At 45.5% G+C, this 24,738-nt stretch overlaps 1 protein-coding gene and 1 pseudogene across 1 annotated transcript; one reads left to right on the top strand and one right to left on the bottom strand.

Moving 5' to 3' along the window:
- Positions 1-465: 465 nt before the first annotated feature.
- On the bottom strand, positions 466-11,891 carry DMRTB1 (DMRT like family B with proline rich C-terminal 1). The gene is made up of 5 exons (XM_057546819.1): positions 11,874-11,891; positions 7,399-7,978; positions 5,256-5,461; positions 1,888-2,032; positions 466-530 (listed from the first exon to the last, which is right to left on the bottom strand). The coding sequence occupies exons 1-5, from the start codon at positions 11,889-11,891 to the stop codon at positions 466-468; spliced, it is 1,014 nt and encodes a 337-aa protein (XP_057402802.1).
- An 8,920-nt stretch (positions 11,892-20,811) lies between these two features.
- LOC103003505 (phosphate carrier protein, mitochondrial-like) lies at positions 20,812-23,658 on the top strand (annotated as a pseudogene).
- Positions 23,659-24,738: the final 1,080 nt, after the last annotated feature.

The raw sequence follows: 24,738 nt of genomic DNA, 5'->3' as shown, positions 1-24,738 counted from the left end.
TTGTGCCATCCACCTGGATGTGCTGGACACCTGATGTCTGTGTGGCCCCCAGCTGGGGACCAGGTGGAGGCAGCAAAACCAGAAGGCTGAAGTAGACGATGCCTCCTGTCCTGGAGCGGGACCTAAGGAATGAAAGGCTGCCTCTGGGGGTGAGTCTGATAACAGCAGCACAACTCAGAGATGGTTAAATTCATTCCTTAACGTGAGCTTCCGCCAGTCCCCCACTCCTTACAGCCCTGGCTCTGCCCTGGTGATTTCATCCTCCAAGCTCCTTTTCAACCCCCTGTTATCTCAGGATTGAGAGAACTTAAGCAATCACCTTCCTTCCTCCAATCTTGAAATGGGAATTAACTGCCATCTTACGCCTATCACTATCCTTCCTCCCTACACATCACTGAACAGAGACAAGAAAATTATTGCTGTAACGCCCCCAAGGCCCCACTCTGCTGGCCTGAGGGCCTGGGCCTAGTCGGACTGCTCCTGGGACGAAGGCTGGCTGGGCTCACATGGCCCCTCCGCATACTGGTCATCTGTGAAGGACAGAGAAGAGGGGCTGGACTTAGCAAGAGGGAAAATTACCTGTTTTCAGATGTAAGTTTTCTCTAAGGCATTCTCATCATTCCCATTCCCTACGGAGAATTAGTTATTCCCACTGCCACCTTTAATTTGCTAGGAGTCAGGACACTGGAATTCTAGCCCTGGTCACATGATACAGATTCAAGTTCAAACTCCAGCTCTGCTTGTCACAAGCTGGGTGGGAGGAAGCAAGCTACTCCCAGCTGTGAACCTCAGTTTCTCCTTCTCCCCAGCTTCTCCTTCTGTCAAAGGAGATGAGGCCATACTTTGCAGCATCAGGGGATTAGGTGAAACAGTAAATGAGAACTAACTTTTACTACCGCCTTCATCGTTTCAGCCATCTTCAGGATGGCCTCATGAAGTAAGGGACCCTTATTAGTCCGCTTGTGCAGATATTGAAACTGAGGCACCAAGGAGTGAATTAACAGGCCCGAGGTCATACCGTTGGCAAGCGCTGGAGTCAGGACTTATACCCAGGCTGTGCGGCACCAGGGCCAGCGTACTTCAAGCCACACTGCACCATCTCCCCACCTAACAGATCTAGGTGTTGCACACACAGCAAGTGTACAATAGGCCTCAGTTTCTTTTCCTGTGGAGCCTCAGGGGAGGATGGAAAGGGAAAAAAAAAAAATCCTAGAACCTTTAAAGCTGCAAGGGTCCTCAAAAGAAAACCCAAAGCATTTTCACATCCAGAGTTGCAGTTGACCCTCACAGTAACCCTGTGACAGGGCCCGTTTTACAGGTGAGAAGACTGAGATCTAGAGGAGGGTGTGAGTGCCCAAGATCACCCAGTACACCAGTGGCAGAGCTGTGAAGGGCAGGTTCTCTCTAGAGTGGCCTGGGGGAGAGGAATCATCCCCACCAGCCCCCAGACTGGCTCCAGCTGCTGCTCCAGGCTCAGCACGTGCTGTTTCCCCAGCCAGAGAGGCCTGGCACCTCTGGTCTTCTGAACACACCACATGCGTGCCATCCTCCAAGTCTCTGTCCACGGGCACTACTAAGGTGAGGAAATTAGCATTGGACCTGGAGCCAGACAGAGAATTCTGTTGAAATCTGAGCTCCGCCACGGACATATAGGAGAAGCTCTCAGGGTTCTGTCGGTTTCCTCACCTGGGAATGGGGACCCACCTCCCCTAGATGCTCACAGATGGAATTTAGGGAGGGGTGCAAGGAAGAGCTTACCCAGGGCCCAGCACATTTAAAATTCTGTTCTCCATTTCCCTTCTCTGCACGTCCACTTCACAATAGGGCCCCCTTCCTCCAGAAAGTCTCCCTGGCACCCCGGCAGCTGGAAGATGGGGGCTCACTCACCAGTGTCCACGTCAGACACAATGGACAGCGAGAAGGACGGCGGCGGGGGCAGGCAGTGGAGCACGGAGAGGTACCGCGGGGGGAACTGGGGCGGCGGCGGCGGCAGGTAGTAGCCGGGCTGGAGGTCTTCCACTGGCTCCACCACCTGTGGGGCACACACAGCAGAGAGCCAGAGGGGAGAGGGTTGGCCAGAAGGGCCGACCCAACGTTCATTCTCCTGAACGGGGGGCTCCCCGTGGGGCAGATTCACCTCCGTGGCCCAGACACCGGGGCACAGGGCGCTCGGCAAGCACCTGCCATAGATGACTGAGGCAAGAAGGAACACAGGCACACCTCAGATAAGCCCGGGAGCAGGCGCACTTGCACAGGTCCACAACCTCCTTCCATCCTTACGACCCTAGGAGGGAGGTTCTACTACTATCCTCACTGTGGTGACCAAAAACTGCATCAGTGAGATGAAGGTACAGGCCCAGGGCCACAGAGCTGGTGAGTGGCAGAGGCAGAACTGAATCCCAAGTCGGCCTGACTCCACTGCTTTGCAACGGAGAAGGATCTGCATGCATCCCGACTACGTGTGGTCCCACCTTCTGCACGTGTAATGACTCAGACTCCAGGGTCGCTGGGCCTGGGGGGTGTCCCCCTTCTAACCACACAGTGTAGTGCAGCCGTTACTGAGGCAAGGGCAGCTGGGTGACCTCAGGAAAGTGGCTTCAGCAATCAGCCCTTCTGTATTTCTGTTCCTTCTCTGGAGACGGAAGCTCACCCCACACCACAGGACCCCAAGGCTGGAATGAGGGGACGTGGAGGGGTGATGACTACACAGAAAAACTCAGAGAAACTTAACTGGAAAGACGTGAATGGAATAGAAAATTATGAATTTCAGGTGTGGGTCCTATTATTTACTTCTCCATCCAGATACTTCAGAGCAGCCCTTCTTAAGCTGTGTTCCAGAGAACTCTGGTGTCCTACAAGGTATTTCCAAAAGTGCTCTCAACAGTGTTCTTTGTCCAGGGAGTTTGAGAAACCCTGCATACCACCTCCACACTGGTGAGTCGCACACAAGCATATTAAAGGCCTCGAGGCAGTCTGCAAAAATCTCCTTAGGTTAACCCAGCACTTCCTAACTTAATTTGACCACAAGGAAGGGAAGATAAGCCCACTTTTGAGCACCTGCCATGTCCCAGACCCTGTGCCAGACACTTTGTACACATTCACACCTTATTGCTGGAATCTATCAATGGCCCTATGAGATAGGACTCTTACCCCCGTCCTACAGATTAAGAACCCAAGCGAGGTCCTCAGAGGTTAGCTGACATCCCCAGGCCATGTGGCCAGTAAACAGCAGAGGTAGGATTGGTCTTTAGGTCTGTGCGATTCCAGGCCTGTGCTCTTTTGTGGGAAGAGAAAAGAGGAAGAAAGAAGTAGCAGGTGGGGCAGGACAGGAAGAGAAGGTGGAAGGTGGCTCGGGGCGTATCTAGGAGGCTGGGCAGGGGGCAGCAGGACAAGGATGAAAGCAATTCATAGGCTCTTGGGTTCGAAGCAGCTTCACAAATAAACGCCTGATCCTCTCTCCAGACGTGAAGGGGGTGCGAAGGGGGATTATTAGTGCTTTAATTCCAAGCTGCTCAGCGGAGTCTCTCCCTGGATCCCAGCTCCTGCCTGGGGCGTGTGGTGGCAGCTCAGGCCCAGATAAACCAACTGAGATCACACTCCTAACAAAGGCCGTCTGGCAGGCCTGTCAATCAGAGCCCTGCCCTGGACGCCAGGCCCCAGGCTTCTGTGTGAGCAGACGGTGGGTGTGTGCTCCATTTGGCCAAGGTCCCTCTCTTTGTGTGGAGGCTAGAGACGCCGTGCTCTCCCTGGGCTGCAATGGGGTGGCCGGCACCCCCAAATTTCCGGCAGGGCAGGGGTGGTGGTGAGAGTCAAGGGCCATGTTTGCCCTGCCTCTGTCCTGGCTCTGTCACTGACCAGCTGTGTGATCTGAATCCTAGTCCCTCACTCCCCAGTCCTGTGACCCTGGACAAATACACAACTTCATGGAGCCTTCGTCCTCTGCCCTACAATGAAATAACATTCACCTCGAGGGCTGACATAAGGGCCAGTAGGCACTCCGGAAATTATCAAGACCAGGGGTGTTCCAACTTTTCCCCCTTGAATGAATGGAAAATGATTTCTAAATAAAACTTTAAAAGATCTGGAACAGACAGAGGAGAAGCTGCTGAGGTGAAGCAAGAGTGGGGATCCAGCCCCTGCGCGCCTGACCTGCCTGGTCACAGCTGCAACCCCACTGAACTGGCGAATGACCTGTGGCTAATGACCTCATTATTAAATGCCAAGCTTTTATCCTTTCTCTTACTCACTTCCCACATTAAACCAAAGAAGCCTACTCTCTACTCACTCTTCTCCACCCTCCACCCAAGGGAAACATCTCTGTAACACCCAGGGTTAGGCTTGTAGCTCTGAGGGAGAGAGTAAAGGTAACAGTGGTCTACATTTCCATGAACTTGAACTGCGTCTGAGCCAACCTCCCCCACAGGTCCAGCCTTATGGGGTCAAGGTCAGGACTGGTCACCCAGGCCTCTCACTGTCCTGCAGTCCTGATGGCCCTCAGTGGTTGCCAAAAGGGAGAAGGGTGGAAGGAGCTGGTAACCAAGGTCACAAAACCTGGTCACCCCACCTGTATCTCACACAACAGCTCTGACTTTTACACATCCAGCACTCAAAACTCCAGGCTCAAAAGCACACCAGTTAGTAGCCAACCACTGATCTTATAAAAGGATTAAATTTCATCCATTCTTTCAACAAATATCTCCTAAGGTGACTGGTGTTTGGGGAAGGTTTCCATATTTTTCATGACTAAGCTTAAATGCCATTTCCTTCTGAAGGCCCTCTGCCATCTGCAGTGGGATGTACCTTTGGGGCAGGGGACCTACGTCTGCTCCTGGCTCTGCCCTCAAATGTGTGGCTCCAGGAAAGTGATATTTCCTTTCTGGTACCCAGCAAAATGAAGGGCCCTTCTAGCACTGGCATTCCATGGGTCAAGGCTGGTGGTCACTCAGTGTTACTGTGTGGCGGTTCCTTGGGCTCATCTGAAATGTGTCTGTATTCCTTCTTGCCTGAGCTCCCGGAGCCTTTTAACCCATTCCACAGCCCAGTCTGACTTGTCTACATGTGTACAAGACTTGGCTACACACGTGCATTCCCAGAGGCACACACGGTACAAGGTCAATGCTGTATCCTTCCGACCAGTGCCCAGGACCTGGTACAGAGTGGGCACAACGGCTGGCTTCCTGGGACTGAGGGTCCGTAAAAGCAGCCAGGGTAACTGGGATAAGGCGGAACCTCGAAAAGTCAGGGATGGGACTCACCAAGCCTGCTCCATGGTAGTGGCTGCAGGACACGTGCCGGAAGTCCTGCTGCAGGGGGACCCCTGGGGTAAGGGATGCATCCTGGTAGCCCAGCAGGAACGGGTGGTAGGGCTGCATGCTGGAGCAGCTGCGGTACAGCTTGGAAGGCTCTCTTTCCAGGTACTCAGACCCCACCACATGATCTGAGTTGACGCTCAGAGGGGGCCCTGAAAAGGGACACAAAGAGGGAAGTGTTAAGAACACACGGAGCTAGGAAACAGGGCATCACATTACTGTCTGAAGGTAGCAGTACAATAAACACTCATATCCATTTACGGAGAACTCCCACATCCATTATGCTTTTGACCCTCCCTGCTTTTTAAACCCTTCACCCATGTTCCACTCACTGTTCTTAGGAAAAGTCCTTTGGCACAGCCACGAAGCCCCATGTGGGCTGGTTCCTGCCTCCACTCCAGCCTCCTCGTTCCCGAAAATCTAGCAGCTCCTTCTTTCTCCTCCACCTCAGGGCCTCTGCAGATGCTGTTCCCTAAGCTTGGAAGGCTTTTTCTCCTGATCCCACTTTGCCTCTTGAAGTCCTCAGTACTCAGCTCCTAATCTTCCTTCTGACCACAGTTAAACCATCGATTGATTATTAGAGCTCTATACACCAATCTGTGCAACTCTTTGATCAGTGGTGTCCCTCTCCCAAGGACAAGATCCTTGAGGGCAAGGAATCTGACTCATCCTTTTCATCACTAGTGTCTGGCACATAGTGCTCAGGGCTCAGTCCCTGTTCTTTGAGGGATGAAACAAAGAAAGGCACTGTGGGGCTTCCCCGGGGGAACAGTGGTTAAGAATCCACCTGCCAACGTAGGGGACACAGGTTCAAGCCCTGGTCCGGGAAGATCTCACATGGCGCGGAGCAACTAAGCCCGTGTGCCACAACTACTGAGCCTGCGCTCTAGAACCCGCATGCCATAACTACTGAGCCCGTGCTCCACAACGAGAAGCCACCGCAATGATAAGCCCACGCACCGCAACGAAGAGCAGCCCCCGCTCGCTGCAACTAGAGAAAGCCCGGGCACAGCAACGAAGACCCAATGCAGCCAAAAATAAATAAATGGAAGGAAGGAAGGAAGGCACTGTGTCCATGGAAAGGTATCCTTCTCCTAGAATTGCTGTTTCAGATCTGTCTTCTCCATCTAGTTCTCTAGGGACCTATATTTTCCTAGAATGTCCCAGAAGGCAGAAACGGGCTTCAGAGAGCATCAGGCCAATCCCTTTAGCATACAGAGGGGAGAGACTGCCACAGAAGGAAGGAGCTTGCCTAGGGTTACAGAGTGAGCAGGCCCCCAGCGTCCTGACTCAGACTTGTGCTCTTTCTACCACACTGCCATAGAGAAAACCAAGAAAACACGTGTCTGCACCCAAAAAGAGCCCCTTTAAAAAAGCTTCAAATCTACATGTGACTTGAAATTGTAATAGTGAAAGCCACAAGACCTAGGGAACAATGTAATTTATGCATATGGAGGGAGGGGAGAAAAAATAGGCAACAACAATCATCTCAATAGACTGTCCTGTAGGGAGCAGAGATCGCATTCCCACCCACGCCTGAGAAAGAGCTGGAAGGGCTGCACAGTTAGACCCATTGCGGCAGGGCATGGCTGAGGGGCGGGGCCTCTAGGGCACGGAAACGGAGGGGACGGTGCGCAGGCGCAGTCTTGTTGCGCTAGCCCACCCACAGGGACGTCCTGGGGGAGGAGCCTCCAGCCCAAGAAAAGGGCGGGAAGAGGCGCGCAAGCGCAGTATGGTCAGGCTCCCTCGGGCCTCTCCGTGGAGGGGGAGGGGCAGCTAGGTCGACTGGAGGCCATTTTTTTCCTTTCAGGATGGAAAAGCAAAAAGCTGTAGCTAAAAGTTAAAAGCCCTCAGAACCACCCATTCCTTTCTCTCTTTTACCTTCTTGCAAAAAAGGCACCGAACCCAAATGCGTACTCAGAAAATGGTATCCCAAAGCAAGGTTACCTCTAGAAAGCATCTTCCCCACCCCCACCCCTTCCCCGCGGGATCCGAGCAGGCCTGGGACGCCAGCGTGGGGAGCGGGGAGGCGGCAGCCCGGAGAGGAACCAACAGCAGGGCAAGGCCGCGCGGGGCCCGGGAATCTTACCAAAGTCGGCGAACGGCGGGCTGAGCGCCGGCCGAAGCGGCCTGCGCAGCTCCAGGCATCCGGGGCAACCCCGGCCTGCGGCCTCCGCCCCAAGCTGGGGCCTCAGAGAACTGGGCATGGCCGCGGCGGCTCGTTCTCTCGGCCCCACGTGGCTGCGGCCGCCCAGAACTGGCTGGAAGGCACCCGGGCCGGGGCTCGGGCCCCGCGGGCGTCTCTCGGGGAAGAAGGCGGCCGCGCGGCCCTCGGGGCCCGGGTGCACGACTCCCGAAGCGGCAGGCAGAGGCAGCGTGCGGAAGCTTGAGCCCAGGACAGCGGCCGCGGCCGCGGCCCCGGAGGCCAGCTGGGGCCCCTGCACGCACAGGGCCACCTCCTGCTCCTCCTCGGAGGCCTGGTTCGTGAGCACCTGCTGCGCGGCCATGATCTTCTGGCGCTGGGTGATCAGGTAGCACTTCTCGCAGGTGCACTGCTTCCAGCGGCACTTGCCCGCGTGGCCCTTGAGGGGCACCAGGAAGCCATGGTTCCGGCACCGGCAGCACCTGGGGGAGCGCAGCATCTTGTCGGCCAGCTTGGCAAGGTCTGCCTACATAGCACAACCGCTTCCTCTGGGAGCTGCACAGCGAGTGGAACAGCGATGAGCAGCGCCCCACGAGTCGCTCGTGCTGGGGACTTTGGATACACTTGTAACAAAGCGGCTCTCAGTGCGTCCCAGGAACTGCAGCAAGACCCTTGCATTTTCCCTTCCTTTTTTGGGTGCAAAATTTGGAGTTTCTATCCCTTGGTTAATAAGATGCAAGGGATTGGGTTGAATAAGTTCTTCATGGAATGCTATTGCATATATGTCATCTGGATTATCTGACGTTTTAGGCATTTAATTTCCAAACTCTTTATTCCCGCCATCCCACAGACAGAAGCTATTTCGTAGTTTCAAAAAAAGGCGGAGTGATATTCAACGGTGCACAGATTTAAAGCTCCAGAGGAACATATAAACCCATTCCGGTAGAAAAGCATTCCAAGAGGCAAACCGTGTTTCTCCCAAAAGCTGCTGCTTCTGCTGAATTTAATTTATCTCCCCTGCAGGGAAGCAGCCGTTCACAGTGATGCTTCCAGAATATTCTCAAGAGCTCAGTGCAGTGTGATAGCTGCTCAAGGGTGTGCCCTATAGTAATTCCCATTTTTTAAGAGTCTTATTGGTATAGGAATGCATTTCTGGAAGATGGCATATTGCTGTTGTTGATGCCTTCCAAAGTCAAGCATACTTAGAATGCTTTAAAGTAAAATAGACTTAGGATATTTTAGCATGAGCTTGAACCATTGCCTAACTGTGCCATGAATTTAGTTACCTCTGTAAAACAACCCAAATCTCGGGACACCTAAAAAGCTGCCACAAACTTCATAGTTTCCCAAGACTACTAAACTAATTCATTTTTTTTGTTTTATAGAAATTTGTGACTCCCTGAGGTCTTCCCCCTCCCCCCTTAGGTCCAAAAAAGAAAGAAAAAAGCTTATGATCATAGGATCAATCATTTTCTTTAAGGAGGTAGTTATAGTTAATACCTGGCGAAAACCTGTGTAATTTTAACTGCCCTTTCTCTGAAGTTCTCTCTTTCGGGTAGCAGAATGGTAGAAGCTGAGAGTCAAGGCCTGGTGTCCACCTTGATCTTCCTGAGCCTCTGGTTGCAGCTGTATTTTGCATTTCTCACCAGCTGCCTGACAGTAGGAAGTGGTTGCCAATCTGAGGCTAATTATGTACTGGAAAGCTGAAAAGAGGTTTCTAAAATCTTTTTCTGCTTTAAAGAAATATATTCCTCATCTTAATAAGAGGGCAAAAAGTATATTCTTCCTGTATTATTTGGCCCTTTAGGAATTTCACTGGTAATTTAAATCCATTTAAAGAGATCTAGGTTTGTCTCTGCTTTGTTCTAACACCCTGTATCTTAATTTTTGATTTAAAAAATAAAATATGGTCCCATAGATACAAGGACAGGCAAGCTCTTTTTCTGACTCTACTCAATTCAGAATGTCTAACTTTTTCACCGACCTTGTCAATTGAAAATGTTACTTAAAAATCATATTTTCAATACTACTGTCAAAAAATCTGGGGCATAAGCTGCATTGTTTCATTATGCTGCAAATTATAAGGTCATTTTCTGCATTATCAAATTAAAAATTTTTTTAATATAAATTTATTTATTTTTTGGCTGTGTTGGGTCTTCGTCTCTGCGCGAGGGGTTTCCCTAGTTGCGGCGAGCGGGGGCCACTCTTCATCGTGGTGCGCGGGCCTCTCACTATCGTGGCCTCTCTTGTTGCGGAGCACAGGCTCCAGACGCGCAGGCTCAGTAGTTGTGGCCCACAGGCCCAGTTGCTCCGCGGCATGTGGGATCCTCCCAGACCAGGGCTCGAACCCGTGTCCCCTGCATTGGCAGGCAGACTCTCAACCACTGTGCCACCAGGGAAGCCCCTCAAATTTAAATTTTAACATCAGGTGACATCAGCTGATAAGGCCTAAACAAGAAAACTACTCTCATTTACATTTCATGCTTGACCACCCAAGCTCTCTTCATTTTCCTATTAATGATTTAAAGGAAAATCCTATTCAAAGACAACTATTTGAATTAACTTATTTTATCCTTGTTAAGGACAAAATGCTTCCATATTTATTTCATAACTTTAGGGGCAAAATTTACCCAAGGTGATGTGAATTTGCATAGTGCTTTGAATTAATAAACAACCATATATCTTTTTAATCAGTAGTCACATTATAAGATGCAGAAACCTCAGGGTTTATACAGTAAACAAATAAGAAAAAAAGAAATACTAGTTTATTTCTCTCTTCCCCGCAAAGTCTCAATCTGTGTAGGTAAATTCCAACAGAGCTTTATTTATTTCACTCTTGGAAATTCAGGCAAATTGATAGTTTTGTTTTATTTAGGTTGATGACTGATTACTTCTTAGGCTGCTGCTGCTATATAGAAATAGACACAGACATACTTCTTTAAATTATTATTTTAAAAGATGGTAAGATGTAAAAGTGAAAAACTGGAAGTCAAAGAAGGATGACAGCAGTAAGTACATAGTAGACCCCTTCCTTCCCCACACCTAAACCTTTGGCTGTTATGTTTAAGAAAGTCTGCATCATCGTAAGCAGTAGTTTATAAAATGACAAGTTATAGTTGCTGGGGAATCACCAGTTTGACTAGTTAACCAAAAAGGGGCTGGTTGATGGTCATATCTGAGTTCCAGCTTTAGATACGGCTACTTTTTCCTCGGAGTCCCAAATTTCCTGCTTTGAATGATGCCTCTTCTCTTCGGTTAATACGATTGCTATTCGTACTGTTTAATTCATATTCATTTTAAAGAGCCCTGTATTATGCAGTACACAGGGGTATCACTTAATCATTAAATATTGCATGCACTATAATGTTTCCTCACTGGTAGCACACAAGAGTAAGGAAGGGCTTTTTTGCCTATAGCATCTTTCCCCCAGCAGCTATAACCTAGATATCTTCTATCTTCTTCTTCAGGTTCTCTCTAGTGAGCAATGAAAACTTTATTGAAGATTTTGTAGGGGATAGAGGGGAGGATTTACATGACACATCCTACAGCAGATGCTTTAAAATCCTGCCTTAGCATTTCTGTTCTCTCAAGATCCTCCTCTGCTGTGCCACGCCCACTGGAGAGGAACTGGTCTGGTCCCCCCCCCATCTCCACCACCTCCCACCCCCACCCCAGTACCCAGCCTCTCTAGTTTTTCTCTCCTTGATTTTTGAGAGTTCTGTAATGGATGTGACTATCTTACTTTTCTTTATGTCTAGTTCAATGTAGACATTCAGTAAATATTTGTTGAATGTACAAATGAATCTTACCTCCCTCTCCTGCCAATGTCAAAGTCATCTCCTTTCTCACCGGCACAGTAAATCAACTTGAATCCACCAACTTTTCCCAAACATCATACAAAACAGAAAGCCCAGAGTGAACAGGAGTACTCTCCCGACAAGCAGAATCTGAGGATCAACTTTGGTTCCTTGAGCTTACCCCTTATCCCTGATGGTTTAATAACAGTAATAATACCTACTAGCACTTACTAAGTGTTTGTATGTGCCAGTAATTATTAAGTCCTTTATGTGTATTAATTCATATAATACTCAAAACAACTCTCTAAGGTAGGTACTATTATTTTCAGCCCCACTTTACACATGATGAAACTGAAGCCTACAGAAGTTAAGTATCTTGCCCAAGGTTTTCAGCCATTAAGTGACAGAGCCATGATTCAGAACCAGGAAATTTATCCTCAAAGTCCATGTTCTTAACCATATATCTGCTAGCTCAATATTTCTTCTAAGCAACACAGTGCTCTCCCCAAGAAAGCATTGGTGATTAATAGAAATGTTTGTCTTGTTACATACCCCATTACAGTTGGGGCAAAGGAGGATGAAGGTGTAGCAACTTGGTGAAAATTCCTAGGATGCCCTGCTTACTTGCTTTTCTTTACCCATAGCCAATATTCATTGAGTGCCAACTATGTGCTAAGCATAAAGGACACAGAAGTAAATAAAAAGATAGGATCCTTACCTTTATGTATACTTCCTAGCTGGCAAACCAGGCAGTAAACAAACAATTCCAGATGAAAGCTGAGGAGTAGTGGGGAGACCCAGGATGCTATGGGAGTCCATATGAGGGTCCTAATCTGGATCAAGAAGTCAAGGAAGACTTCCTTGAGGGGCTGATTCCTGAGCTCAGGCCTAAAGGATGAGTAGGAATTAGCCAGGTACAGGAGCAGGAGAGGTGTGTCCCAGAAAGAACAGCATGTTTAAGGCTGCAGCGTGGCTATCGTAAAGTGAGGTCAGGAGCCTGGAGGGAGAGGAGATGGAGAGGTTGAGCAGTAACCATATGGAGGGAGTCCTTAGAGGAAACTATAGCAGTCACTTTTGAAACTGAGCAGTCACTTTTGAAACTGAGCAGGACCCTGCAGGGCCCTCCGGCATACAATAGCCCCTCCATGTCTCCCGTTTCTTATAAAGAAAAAGGCTTTATAGTCTCCTAGGCCTTCCCAGAGTTCCAAAGAACAGATGCAATCAGTTACTAATTAGGAAAGTGAGGGAATGCAGAAACAAAGGAAAAGCAGTCAAGAAACAATAGTTCAGCAGTAAAACAGAGTCCTAGTTCCTCCTTAAGGGATACACGCAACAATCTGACACGTATCTTTGAGTTATTCTGTAGGAACTGGAACTAAGACCCCCACCCGAGTGGAGGATGGTGATCACAAGCTGAGCAGGAGCACTAGACCCCAGACTGGTTGGAATCAGAAAGTTAATGGTTAAGATTCCTGAAACACCACCCTGTTACCTCACCACTAACCAATCAGAAGAAAGTCATCCCCCTGCAACCCTCACCCCAAATGTTGCCTCTAAAAGCCCTTCCCTGAAAGACATCGGGGAGTTCAGGTCTTTTGAGCATGAGCTGCCTGTACTCCTTGCATGGCACCCTATAAATAAACACCATACTTTCCTTCACCAGTAAAATGGCTTTGCTGCACAGCAGGTGAGCAGACCCAAGTTCGGTTCAGAATCACTATCTAAGACTAAGGAGTGGAAATGACATGGCAGAGCCAGGCCAAACTAGAACCCACATGTCCAGACATCTAGTCTCTGTCCTTGGTTTTTCTTTCAGAAGGTGGAACAATAAGTAACTAGGACTCACATAGGTATTGCAAGATTAAAATGGAGCTGAGTGGGGTTTTCTTTGGGGCAGTTGTTCCAGGTGGGGCACACACTTGAGGCCAGTCATGGCCCTGAGCTAGCACTACGCTAGGCAGGGTTGTTCCTCCTAACCCTGGGTCCCTGACCGATTCATATGACATCTCCTAGGAATCTTAAACAGACGAAACACAAAGCAGCAGGGATGGAAGGCAAAGGAGTGAGAGAAAAGAAAAATGAGATGAAATCAAACAGAAAGCAGTTGAAGAGATTGTGTAGATAAAGACTGGAACAAACAATTCTGTGGAGCAGATAAGAAGTACAACACCTGGGCAGAGAGGGCATGCTCACAGTGGCATTGCTAGCTGAGTTAGACTCAATAGCACTGACATTTGTTTTGTTTTTACTTGCTAATTTGATGGAAACAAGTATTTTTACACACACAGAAACTTTCACAGTATATATAACTGATCACTTGTACTTTTGATAGTACTATCCAATTTCTATAAATTTCAAGAAATTTTTTGTCTTAAAGGGTGACATGTCCCTATAAGTACAGTGTTAAAAGGGGCTAGTAGCTTTAATATCTCTGTCCTTTGTTAAAATGCAGATTTGGTTTAATACAACATGCATGAATTTAATGCCAATATATGCAGGATACTGTTCCCTAGTAAAATCAGAGTAAAAAGGAACAAAGTATACACCAGAAACTAGCACAACATTGTAAATCAACTATATGAGAGAAAAAAAGAACAAAGAAAAATTTAATCTTCCTTTCTCTATGTATGTTCCTTGTCTAGTTTCTTAGAACAGTAAATTCCTATTTATCAAAAAAAAAAAAAAAAAAACACAAAACACCCAGTGTTTTTCCCTGAATTCTGCTTCTATGAGAACAGCAAGCAGACATCAGGAATTTATCTTTCAAAAGACCTTTTCATTTTATGTATAACGTCAGTACAAATTCAGTCCATGTTATAACTGTAAACAGATGACAAGAAATACTGCTCTAGAGATAGGCAAACTGGGTTGAGAACCTGATCATTACTTATTAGCTGTGTTACTTTGGTTGTCATTTAACTTCTTTGCACCTCAGTAGTAGTAGCGGTAGTAATGTTTGTATAATTGCTGCAAATTCCGAAGTGTCCCACATTTATCCCATTTAATGATATTAAGATTTAATGTATGCTTACAGCTTTGTAGGCAATGCAAAATGTAAAGTGCAAAATGTGGCCTCATTTAAACCACAGAACAACATCTATAAGGGAGGTACATTTATTTTGTCCATTTGACAAATGATAAAACTGAAGCTTAGAGAAATTAAGAAATTTCTTACCCAAGGTATACAGGAAGTGTCAGAAATGTGTATGAATAGCCTCCAAGTCTGTATCTTAGCCACTACACTATAGTACCATCATTTAGTTATTTCATTTACTTTAACTATAAAGTAAGATCTCTGATTCTTGCAGGATTAATGAGATAAGGCATTTAGAATATCCAGCACAGCAACCGGTATCTGACACATGGTTAGCATGCATTATGCGATGTCAAGGAAGAGGAAGGGGCAAGGGAATGGAGAATGAGGAGAAAGAAGTAGTACCTCTGGCTTACCCAAGTCTACCTCTAACCAGAAGATTCGATTCAGCTGCACAACCTTTTTGTGGTGTCAGGCTCTCCAAGCACAGATTAAACCCAAGCTGTCCAGTACCATAGCTATGAACCCACGTGGTTATTGAGCACTTGAAGTGTGGCTAGTCCAAATTAAGATATGCTGAAAATAAAATACACACCAGATTTCAAAGACATAGTATGAAAAAAAAGAATGTAAGTATCATTAATAATTGTTTATAGATTATATATTGAAATAATGATTTTTTTGGATGTATTGAGGTAGCATGGTTTTTTTTGAAATGTGGTTTTTTACTTTTTTAATGTGGCTACCAGAAAATTTTAAATTACATATATGTCTCACATATTTCTATTGGACAGCTCTGAAATAGAGATTTGCCTGCTCAATCCTCCTTCCATTTCTGAAGACCAGGTTTTCAACAGCAGCTCAAATTCAAGCGGTCTTGCCATTGTCATGAGGAGTACACCGCTTTCATACATCCCTTCCTCATGTTGGCTACATTACCTTCACTAACTTGAATGTACTCCTTGTCATTTCGGGCCTTTCCAATGGGATCAAAACACTCATGCTTTACAATTGGAAATATTTATCTGACTACTAGAATATGTTAGCTAGAAGAGTCTAATAAAGCTCTAGTTTGCATTTTGAATCTGCAGATGCATCGATGTTATTTTCATAGGAATATTTTCATATTTATCTTGTTAGCTATAAATTACCAATAAACTGCTGGGTAAACTCGGAAAGAAAGAAGGGTGTCATTATATACTAAGGTTACACCATTACTGTGATACATAGTCCATCAGATTCTCCTAAGATTCCAATCAAAGGGCACAGGTAGATTATGTACATGCTGCTTGATCAGTGGAGTTCTTTGGAAATTTAACATTGTTAAGAACTCTGGAAACTTAAAAAGTACTTGATGTATGTACTTCCCTCCCCAGAACCCACCACAGGTAAACAGTTATTACCACTAGGAGCACTAATGTTGCTTCACACAAGTAACTCCTTAAACAAACAAACAAAAAGGCATGAAGATCTGTTATGAACGATTTTCATCCAAACATACAGGGATTATTACCTCCCACAACATTCTCTTTAAACATGGTTCGACTGAGTTTAATGAGTCTGGAGATTGTTGCTTTTCCCCCTTTAACTTGCCAGATAAATCAGAAATATTTATTTTAAGAGACAATTTAAAGAACTCCGTAATTCCCAATCTGACGGAGTTTTACAAATAAATCTCAGTTAAATGCCTGTCATTGTTTCCAATCTGGTCAAGCAAAAAAGGGGGAAAAGTATACAATTCATCAGAATAATTAGTTGATTGGGGTTAAATAATTCTAAGAATAAACATTTGACCCCCTGGCCCATCACAAACCTCCTGGAGAGAGGAGGATTATAAATTAAATGTACAAGATTTAAAATGGTCCAGATACACCCTGAACATTATTGCAGGCATGTGGGACACATTTAGATAAGTTAAAACCAAGTGTGGGTTTAGAGTTTAGCCATCTTTGATCAGTGGTTTACTAAAGCTTCGTTGCTTTGGTGTGAGGATGGGGGGAACGCAGAGCAGCGGGTAGAAAGAGAGGAATAGTGGCAACAGTGCCCCCTGCTGTCCAATGGGCCACCTCCCTTCCTTGAATCAGGGATTTTTAGAGACATGGTACCCCAGGGGATAATGAAACCCTCTTAAGTATGTGGAAGTCAGGAAGGAGAGAACTAACATTCATTGAGGGCCTATAACATTGCAAGCACTGTGCTATCATTTAATTTAGTAATAATATGAAGTTCATTACAAATTCAGGAAAGAATAGGATGAAGTTTACAGATATAGAAACTGCGATTCAAGAAAGATAACTTTTACATGATTCATAGCTAGAGTTGCAACGAGCCAGGATTTGGGCCCAGGGCCGCCTGGCTCCAAAGCCAGTGATTCTTATGCCACAGCTCACTAGTAGTGGCTGGAAGCCACGAGCACAGCTCAGACTCCTATAAGTACACTGTCCTGATTTGCCTGAGACGGAGAGGGTTCCAGGGACACTGGACTTTCAGTGCTACCACCAGGAAAGTCTGGGACAAACTGGGATGAGGTGGCAGCCCTAGGAAGAATTCAATTGAATAAGGCACTAGGCTGGAAGAGTCACTTTGGAAAAGGAAAAAGGCCGCCCGGTTGTCTGTCCTGTTCCTCTCTGTGGCCCCCCCTGCTGTGCCACAGGAGAGCAACCTCTGTTCTACTCGTTTTATGCCATGACATGTCCTGGGGCAGTGTCAAAGAAGTTCACACGTCTGTCACTTAGGATTTCTTCAGTTCCTGTCCTAAACCGTCTAAGTCAGTTGGAATTTAGTTAACAGAATAAATCATCCACTCAAGTGGAGGGGAAAGAGCAGAGACTACGGCATCACAGAAACATGGGTGCTGAGAGGATTAAGGAGGACCAGAAAAGGGGGACAAGTAACAGAATTGACACTCATGGGATGCTCATTAATGCACAGGGCACTGGGCTAGGTGTTTTGTGTGCATAATCTCTTCGTATAACAACTCTAAAAGGTTATAATTAGTCCTAATTACAGGTGTCAAAAATACATAAATAAATGGAGCTCAGAAAGGGGCTAAATAACTTGTCTAAGGCCACACAGCTAGAAAAAAAAGTGAACTCAGAATTTATTTCTGCCCAAAGCATGCGACTTTTTCCACTATACATAGTGTCTTACACATAGTAGTGCTTAATAAACATTGAATTCCCCTTCCCATTCAGTTCCTAAGAACTTAAATTTATTAATTTCAATGTCCTTCATGTGCTTTTTAAAAAAATGACATACCAAAAATTGTATTCTCTAAATGTTTATGATGGATATAGAGATTCACGATGGGGGATGAAGTTACCTGCTTAAGTTCATTGTATATGTTAAAGCTAAGAAAATAACTCAAGCAACTACTCCAGTTCACTCTCACTGATAAGGGAGTTGGCCAACGCCCACGGAGACTGGATAGAACACCGAATCATGACCTGATACATAAACAAAGTAAGCTGTGTTCTTACAGTCTCATCTGAAGTATTTCCTTTACAGTTTTTTAAAATGGCAATTTACCAGTCTAGATTAAATACAAATGAATGTCTGGCAAACTAAACTGTAATTACCAGAAAAACACAAAGGAGGTAGGTCAATAAAGGAAAGTTTTCTGACATACATACTTTGCCTCTGATTCTGAAAAACGACATGAACCGGCAGAGGAAAGTGGAAAGACATACACAAACACATGGACATAGGGGTAAGGACATCGTGCACAGATATATACTCGTGTAATTGGAGCAGACAAACCATCAATGGGCTTAAGTATTTACGGCCGAAAATCAAATACCCTACCTGCAAGTTAAAATGTCATGAGAAGAAAGTGAGCAAATATGATGTAGAGATCACAGCATATCTGCCAGATACCTGAACAAACAGAGGTTCTGTAGCAAAGAGGAATAGGCAATTGGCTTTTGGGTAGACAACAGTGTCCGCCATTTATATCTATAAAATGGGAAGAATATCTATCTTGTACAGTTGTTGTAAGGATTAGAGATATTTACATCACCTGGAAAAGAGCAGGCATTTGAGAAGTGTTTGCTGTTTTATCTGGGAACTCTGTGATTCTGTTTTAGAGCTCATAAAATTCTGTTTGAGGACAATGTAGATTATTAGTTCTGCTTTGGTATATTAATTCAAAATATGCCTGGCACATAATAGAAGTTTAGTAAAAATCTGTTGAATGAATGAATACATTTTAACTTTCTTCTCTTTAAGTACAACAAGTAAGAAAACATAAAAGTCTACATCTGGCCCTGTGGAAAGGTCTACTGTTCAACTCAAGTTAGCAGGGAGAATACAGCAAAAGTGTAATAATGATTTCAAGACAGAAATGTTGCCCTACGTTACATAAGTACCAAGGAGATAAACTTAATAGTGGTGGTTTTTGTGCTCTGTAATGCCAAAATACTTTTATAGGCTACTTCCAGTTGTTTCTGACTTTATGGCTTAGTTATTGAACTAAGAATTGTCTAAGAAAATTCTGGTCCTGAAGATTTCTAGATTGGTTTCTTCAACTTGTACATTTTCTTTAGCAAATATCTTAATGGTAAAGAACAAGTATCTCATATGAATGAGATAAGTTGATTTCACCTCAGTTTTCACAGAATAGCTGGTGACCTGTGTTACATGTTAGCAAAACATGCAAGTTGTACCTTTAGGAAACAGAGGCCTAAGTAAATGGTAATTGCTATTATTACTCTGGTCCTCTTTACTCCTTGTTTTCTCTTAACTTCATTTTTGGATAGAGTCCAGCATTTCCCCAAATATGCTCCACGGAAGACTACGTCTGTGAAATGTGAATAGGTATAATATAAAAAAGGGCTTCTGAGATCCAGTAAGATTAGGGAACCCTAAGTTAACAAAGTAAAGTTCTTTACTATGGAACGTCTCTTTAAGAAGGGAATCTGCAAGAGGAAGCTCTAGTGTTCCTTAACCTTTTATTCATTATTGGCCTTCCCTTCCCACATCCTTTTTAGACTTTCTTTCCCTAAAGGCCTTTTTCTATCCCCCTGACCCTCCCTGCTCTCCTCCCCCAACCTGGAAATTAAATAACAAGGAATAAGATTTTGTTGGGTAGAGTTGAGTTTTGGAAGGTCTCAAACCACTGTACTAAGATTTTTTTGCCCCTTAAGAACCAATTTTCACCGCCTTGGGGATAATATCACCTCAGTTGAGAATGAATGCTCTAGTACGAAATGCCCCTCGAACTTGTTGGACCACTGACCTTTTTCAAGTGGACCAATATCCTCAGGAACATACTTAGGGAAGCCCTGATTTTGTCAGCATGGGATATTTTAACGCTTCATTGTTCTCTTATGACTCAAGGAGAGAGTCTTCTCTTTAATACTGAAATTCCTGGTGTTAAAAGATAAATTGAGGCATATTAGATATTCTAGGAGTTTATTTGAGCAAAAGTGGATTTTTTTTTTAACATCTTTATTAGGGTATAATTGCTTTACAACAAAAGTGGATCTTAATCAGCATCATTTAGCAGCACCAAACAGGAAGTATTTAGAAGTGCTCCGGTGACAGGAACTAGGGGAAAGACTTTATAGAGATGCTGAAGCAAAGCAAGAAAATTATTTGATTGGTTATAGCTTAAGCGTTTGCCTTATTTGGAAAATCAAAACCAATCACAAACAGCCTAGTTGGTTTCCTTACATAAATTGCCAAAGCATTAAAGTCCTCTCAGTCTAAGGGCCTTGTTTAATTAATTAACATTGGTATAGGACTACAATAGGGGCTTCCCTGGTGGCACAGTGGTTAAGAATCCACCTGCCAATGCAGGGGACACGGGTTCGAGCCCTGGTCCGGGAAGATACCACATGCCACGGAGCAACTAAGCCCGTGAGCCACAACTACTGAAGCCCGTGCGCCTAGAGCCCGTGCTCCGCAACAAGAGAAGCCACTGCAATGAGAAGCCCGTGCACCACAACGAAGAGTGGCCTCCACTCACCACAACTAGAGAAAGCCCACAGGCAGCAATGAAGACCCAATGCAGCCAAAAATAAATAAATTAATAAATTAATTTTAAAAAAAAGACTACAATAAGGAAAGGAGTTCAATAAGACTTGTTGATTGAGGAGTCTTGTATCTGCCTCTGCTTTCCCTCTGGCCATCATCCCTAGTTTGTGGTTAGAATTTTACACCAGCCAATTTTTTAAAAAATAATTATGATATAACATGTGTAAAGTGTGTAATGAGCACTAATTTTCAATGTACAGCTTGATGAATTTTCAGAGTTGTATACACATCCAGGATATGTGTTGAATTACTAATCAGAGAACCTTAAAAAAATTCTTGACCTCCCATCATCCACATTCTGTGGCTTTCAAACTTTAGTGAAGTTTAATGAAGAATCCACCCAAGGGAGCCTATTAAAATTGCGTAGTCCTACTCTCAGATTCTCATTCAGAGGGTCTAGGGTGTGATCAGGGATTTTAAATAAAATTCTCCAGATGATTCTGATGCAGGTGATCTATGTATCACACTTCTGAGAAACACTGGCCTCCCTACATGATAAAAGTCAAAGTCCTGAACAGGTATTAAGGCTTTTCCTAATTTGACCCAATTCTATTTTTTTCAGACTCAACCCTTGCTGGTTTCCACCATGCCAAATTACTCACCTCTCCTCAGTGGGTCATGCACTCATGTTTCCCCTAACCTGGAATTATCTTTCCATTCTTCTTAATATAACCAACTCCTACTCATCCTTCAAGACCTCTGAGAAGTCTTCTTAAATTCATCAGGCAGAATTAGTTGCCCCTCATTGTTCATCCAGAACTTTATTCAAACTCCTGTCATAATACTTATCACACAATACCAATTTTTAATCTCCTTGTTTAGACGTAGGCAAGAATATGTCTGGCTCTTTGCTAAACCCCTAATCCTGCATAGGGGCCAGCACACAGTGAGTGAATGAATGAATATATGCTACTTATTTACACGTGGAGTCATTTACTTCTCATTTTCCAGGCCAATGAGACTGCAAGCTCCCTAAGAGGAGAGAGGATTTCTGACTTTCGTAAACTCCAGAATCATGGCAGGGATTCAGTAGTCAATGAAAAAAATACCTAATGAATGAAAATAATCAGCACCCTTCTCTCAATTTAGTGAGAACCTCCATGCTTCCTAAACCTTCACAACTCTTGGAGGGAAACAAGAGTGGAGTGTGGGTGTTGGGGGGAGATATCCTTCCCATCTACAAAAGAAGAATGTTAGGTAAGGCTGGAAGCTGAGGGACTGGGCCTCCAACGTCAGGTTCCTGGTTCTCTCTGCCCATTCCCTCCATAGAACACTCTGTGGCCATGGAGATGACCATTACCATAAGCGGGCAGTTGAGTGAGGACTCCAGAAAAGCCTTTCAGGAAGGCAATGGTGCATGGCGACTCTTCGCCCTCTCACTCACCTCCTTATCTATTTACTTGCCTATTCATGTGTTTACTCGTGTTTGTACTTGTTGATTTATTTTTTTAGCATCTTTGTAGAAGACTAAGCCGCTGAGCCGGACAGAAGCCACTTTAGGAACGGTAAGCCTCACCCACCAGCGAAAGTGAGACCTAGGGGCCACTGACCATTGGGTAAGAAGGGCTGAGGGGCGGGATTCCTGCCGTTACCAGAAGCCCATTCACCCGAAGGCGTGAGGGCGGGGCGAAGGGCGGTCCTGGAGGTGAGGGGCGGGGTGATGCCCCTACTTAAAATTTCAGGAGCAGGATTGCAACCCCAAACAGCCCAGCCGATGGTAGGGGGTGTGCAGGTGCAGGTAGAACGCGACTGAAGCCCTATGGGCGCCAGCCGGCCTGTTCCTCACCCTGACCTTTGGGTTGGCGGGCTCTCGGGGGTAAGTTCAGACGCATGCGCAATGCACCAGGGCCCCTGAGGGAGGAAGGAGCTCCGGCAGAGGGGAGTGTGTGACTAGACTGAGCTCGGCCACGTGTGACGCTGGCAGTTACCGAGCCCTGAAGGCGAGAAGCACGGGCCGACTCAAGGGCAGGCCCTGGGCGGCGGCTGCGGAGGAACCCAGCTATGAGTACGGCTCCACGAAGTACCTGCAGCTGTGCGGCCTGGGCGGGATGCTGAGCTGCGGGCTGACACACACGGCCGTTGTGCCCCTGGACCTGGTCAAGTGCCGCATGCAGGTGGACCCCGGCAAGTACAAGGGCATCCTGAGCGGCTTTGCGGTGACGGTGCGGAATGACGGGCTGCGCGGCCTGGCCCGAGGCTGGGCCCCGACCTTCCTGGGCTACTCCCTGCAGGGCCTCTTCAAGTTCGGCCTATACGATGTCTTCGTATAGATCCGCTACGCGCAGCTCCTGGGCCAGGAGAAGGGCTATGAGTGGAGAAGCAGCCTGTACCTGGCCGCCTCGGGCCGCGGCCCCCAGGATGTACGGTGAGGAGGGCCGGTGGGCCTTCTACAAAGGCGTGGCGCCGCTCTGGATGCGGCAGATCCCCTACACCATGATGAAGTTCGCCTGCTTCGAGCGCACCGTCGAGGCGCTCTACGAGTACGTGGTGCCCAAGCCGCAGAGCCAGTGCACCAAAGCTGAGCAGCTGGCCGTGACCTTTGCGGCCGGCTACATAGCTGGCGTCTTCTGCGCCGTCGTGTCCCACCCGAACGATTCCGTCGTGTCCGTTATGAATAAGGAGAAAGGCAGCACGGCCTTTGAGGTTCTCCGCAACCTGGGGTTCGGGGCCGTGTGGAAGGGCCTGTTCGCCCAGATCATCATGATTGGCACCCTGACCGCGCTGCAGTGGTTCATCTGTGACTCGGTCAAGGTCTGTTTCAAGCTGCCTCGCCCTCCGGTCCCTCAAACACCCGAATCCCTAAAGAAGCGAAGTAGGCATGGATTGGACGACTCCTGTGGCCACCGTTGGCCAGTATTTCAATTCAGTGCAGGACTGCATTCAAACAATACTAGTGTGTAGGATGTTAACGTTTGTGGAGAGGTGACTTAACGTGCAGACCGACTTTAAGTGATTGATTCCTTCTTTCTGGCAATCCAAGAGAATTGCAACCGTTTCTTTTGGGGGTTTGAACCATTATCTTTGGGGAGTCGGCATGATTGCTTTAACTCAATAGCTTTTCAACAATCATAACGAAAAAATTCTTACCAGGAAGTAATGTTAGGTGATTTCGTGTCTCTAGATTACAACTTCTTTGATTCACCATTCGGTGGAGATTATCCAAGCATCACTACTGAATAGCCTACTACTGAGGTTTTAAGGTCAGCACAACTATGTGGGACAGAGAGCAACGTAAAATTCTGCTACATGGTGCTCATCTCAGTAGAAATCGTGCACCTATTGAATAAAGGACCCGTTCCGTATTTCCTGTTCATGTCCATTACAGGTAAAAATTATTAAACGTTAAATTGTGACTTACATTGCCTGATAGCTTAGAAAGCATTCACTGTTTTCAAAGAGCATGACATGAAATCTGCATTTTCTCATTTGGCTTTGTCCTATTCTCTTCCTGATGTTGCTGATTAGAACCTAGCTCACTCCAGGAAGTGCTACAATTGGATCAATGTGGAAAACCAAAATGAGATGAAGGGCAGGCTCTGGGAGTAAGTATGTAAAGAAAAGTCTCTGTTCTCTAAAGATTTCTTTTGTACAACTCAGCTTTCAACAGCCATACATCCAAAGAAAATCATACCACCCTGACATTTAAACACACACACAACCCTACAAATTCCAACAAATTTTGGTTAAATATTAAAGAATGGTTTTTGTGATTTTGAAAGGAAAAAATCTCACTTTTAATGTAACAAATGTCATTCATTTAATTTGGTAGATATTTCACTGATCTTTACAGTGGTTGAGGTTCATAAAATTTATTGAAGTTATAAGGCACGTTTTCAGTTTTCTGTAGCCTTCATGTCTCTCACTGGGGAAACTATAAAATTAGTGAAATTCTGTGAATTAGAGATGTTTGTAGAATGTGAATAAGAAATAAACTTCAATATGATATTTGATATGATTTATCAAAATGTTACACAATTGCCCTAACAACTTGTATTAAAAACCACAAACTTAGGATATGTTAATGTTTTAACTATGTAATAGTAAAGTGTTTAGTGGTTAACAGAAAAAAAGTGTCTAAGTATGTTTGAACTGTCTTGACTGGATAATAAAGAGCTTGGAGGAAAAAAGTCAGAACTTGTGAATGAGATGCAATGAAATTTATATTTAGCACTCCTATTTTCTTAGGGAGGATGCAGGAGACAGGTCATTATGTATTTTTAAGATACTTTCACTTTCCCTAGGAAGTTAGTGTCCAGGTTTGTGGAAAAGAAAAGTTCTCAAGGAAGGAGAATGATAAATTTTGAGGAAATAAATTGTGCAGTTTCATTTTTGCAAAATTTTAAAACATATATTTTTGACTAGTGTTGTAAAATGTTTGTAGAAAGTTTCTTTGGTCAATAATTTATTAAGTAAATTGCT

This window comes from Balaenoptera acutorostrata, chromosome 1 (genome assembly GCF_949987535.1).
Source record: "Balaenoptera acutorostrata chromosome 1, mBalAcu1.1, whole genome shotgun sequence".
NCBI lineage: Eukaryota > Metazoa > Chordata > Mammalia > Artiodactyla > Balaenopteridae > Balaenoptera > Balaenoptera acutorostrata.
Note: the sequence above shows the minus strand (reverse complement) of the source record. Positions and strands in the feature narration are given on the sequence as shown.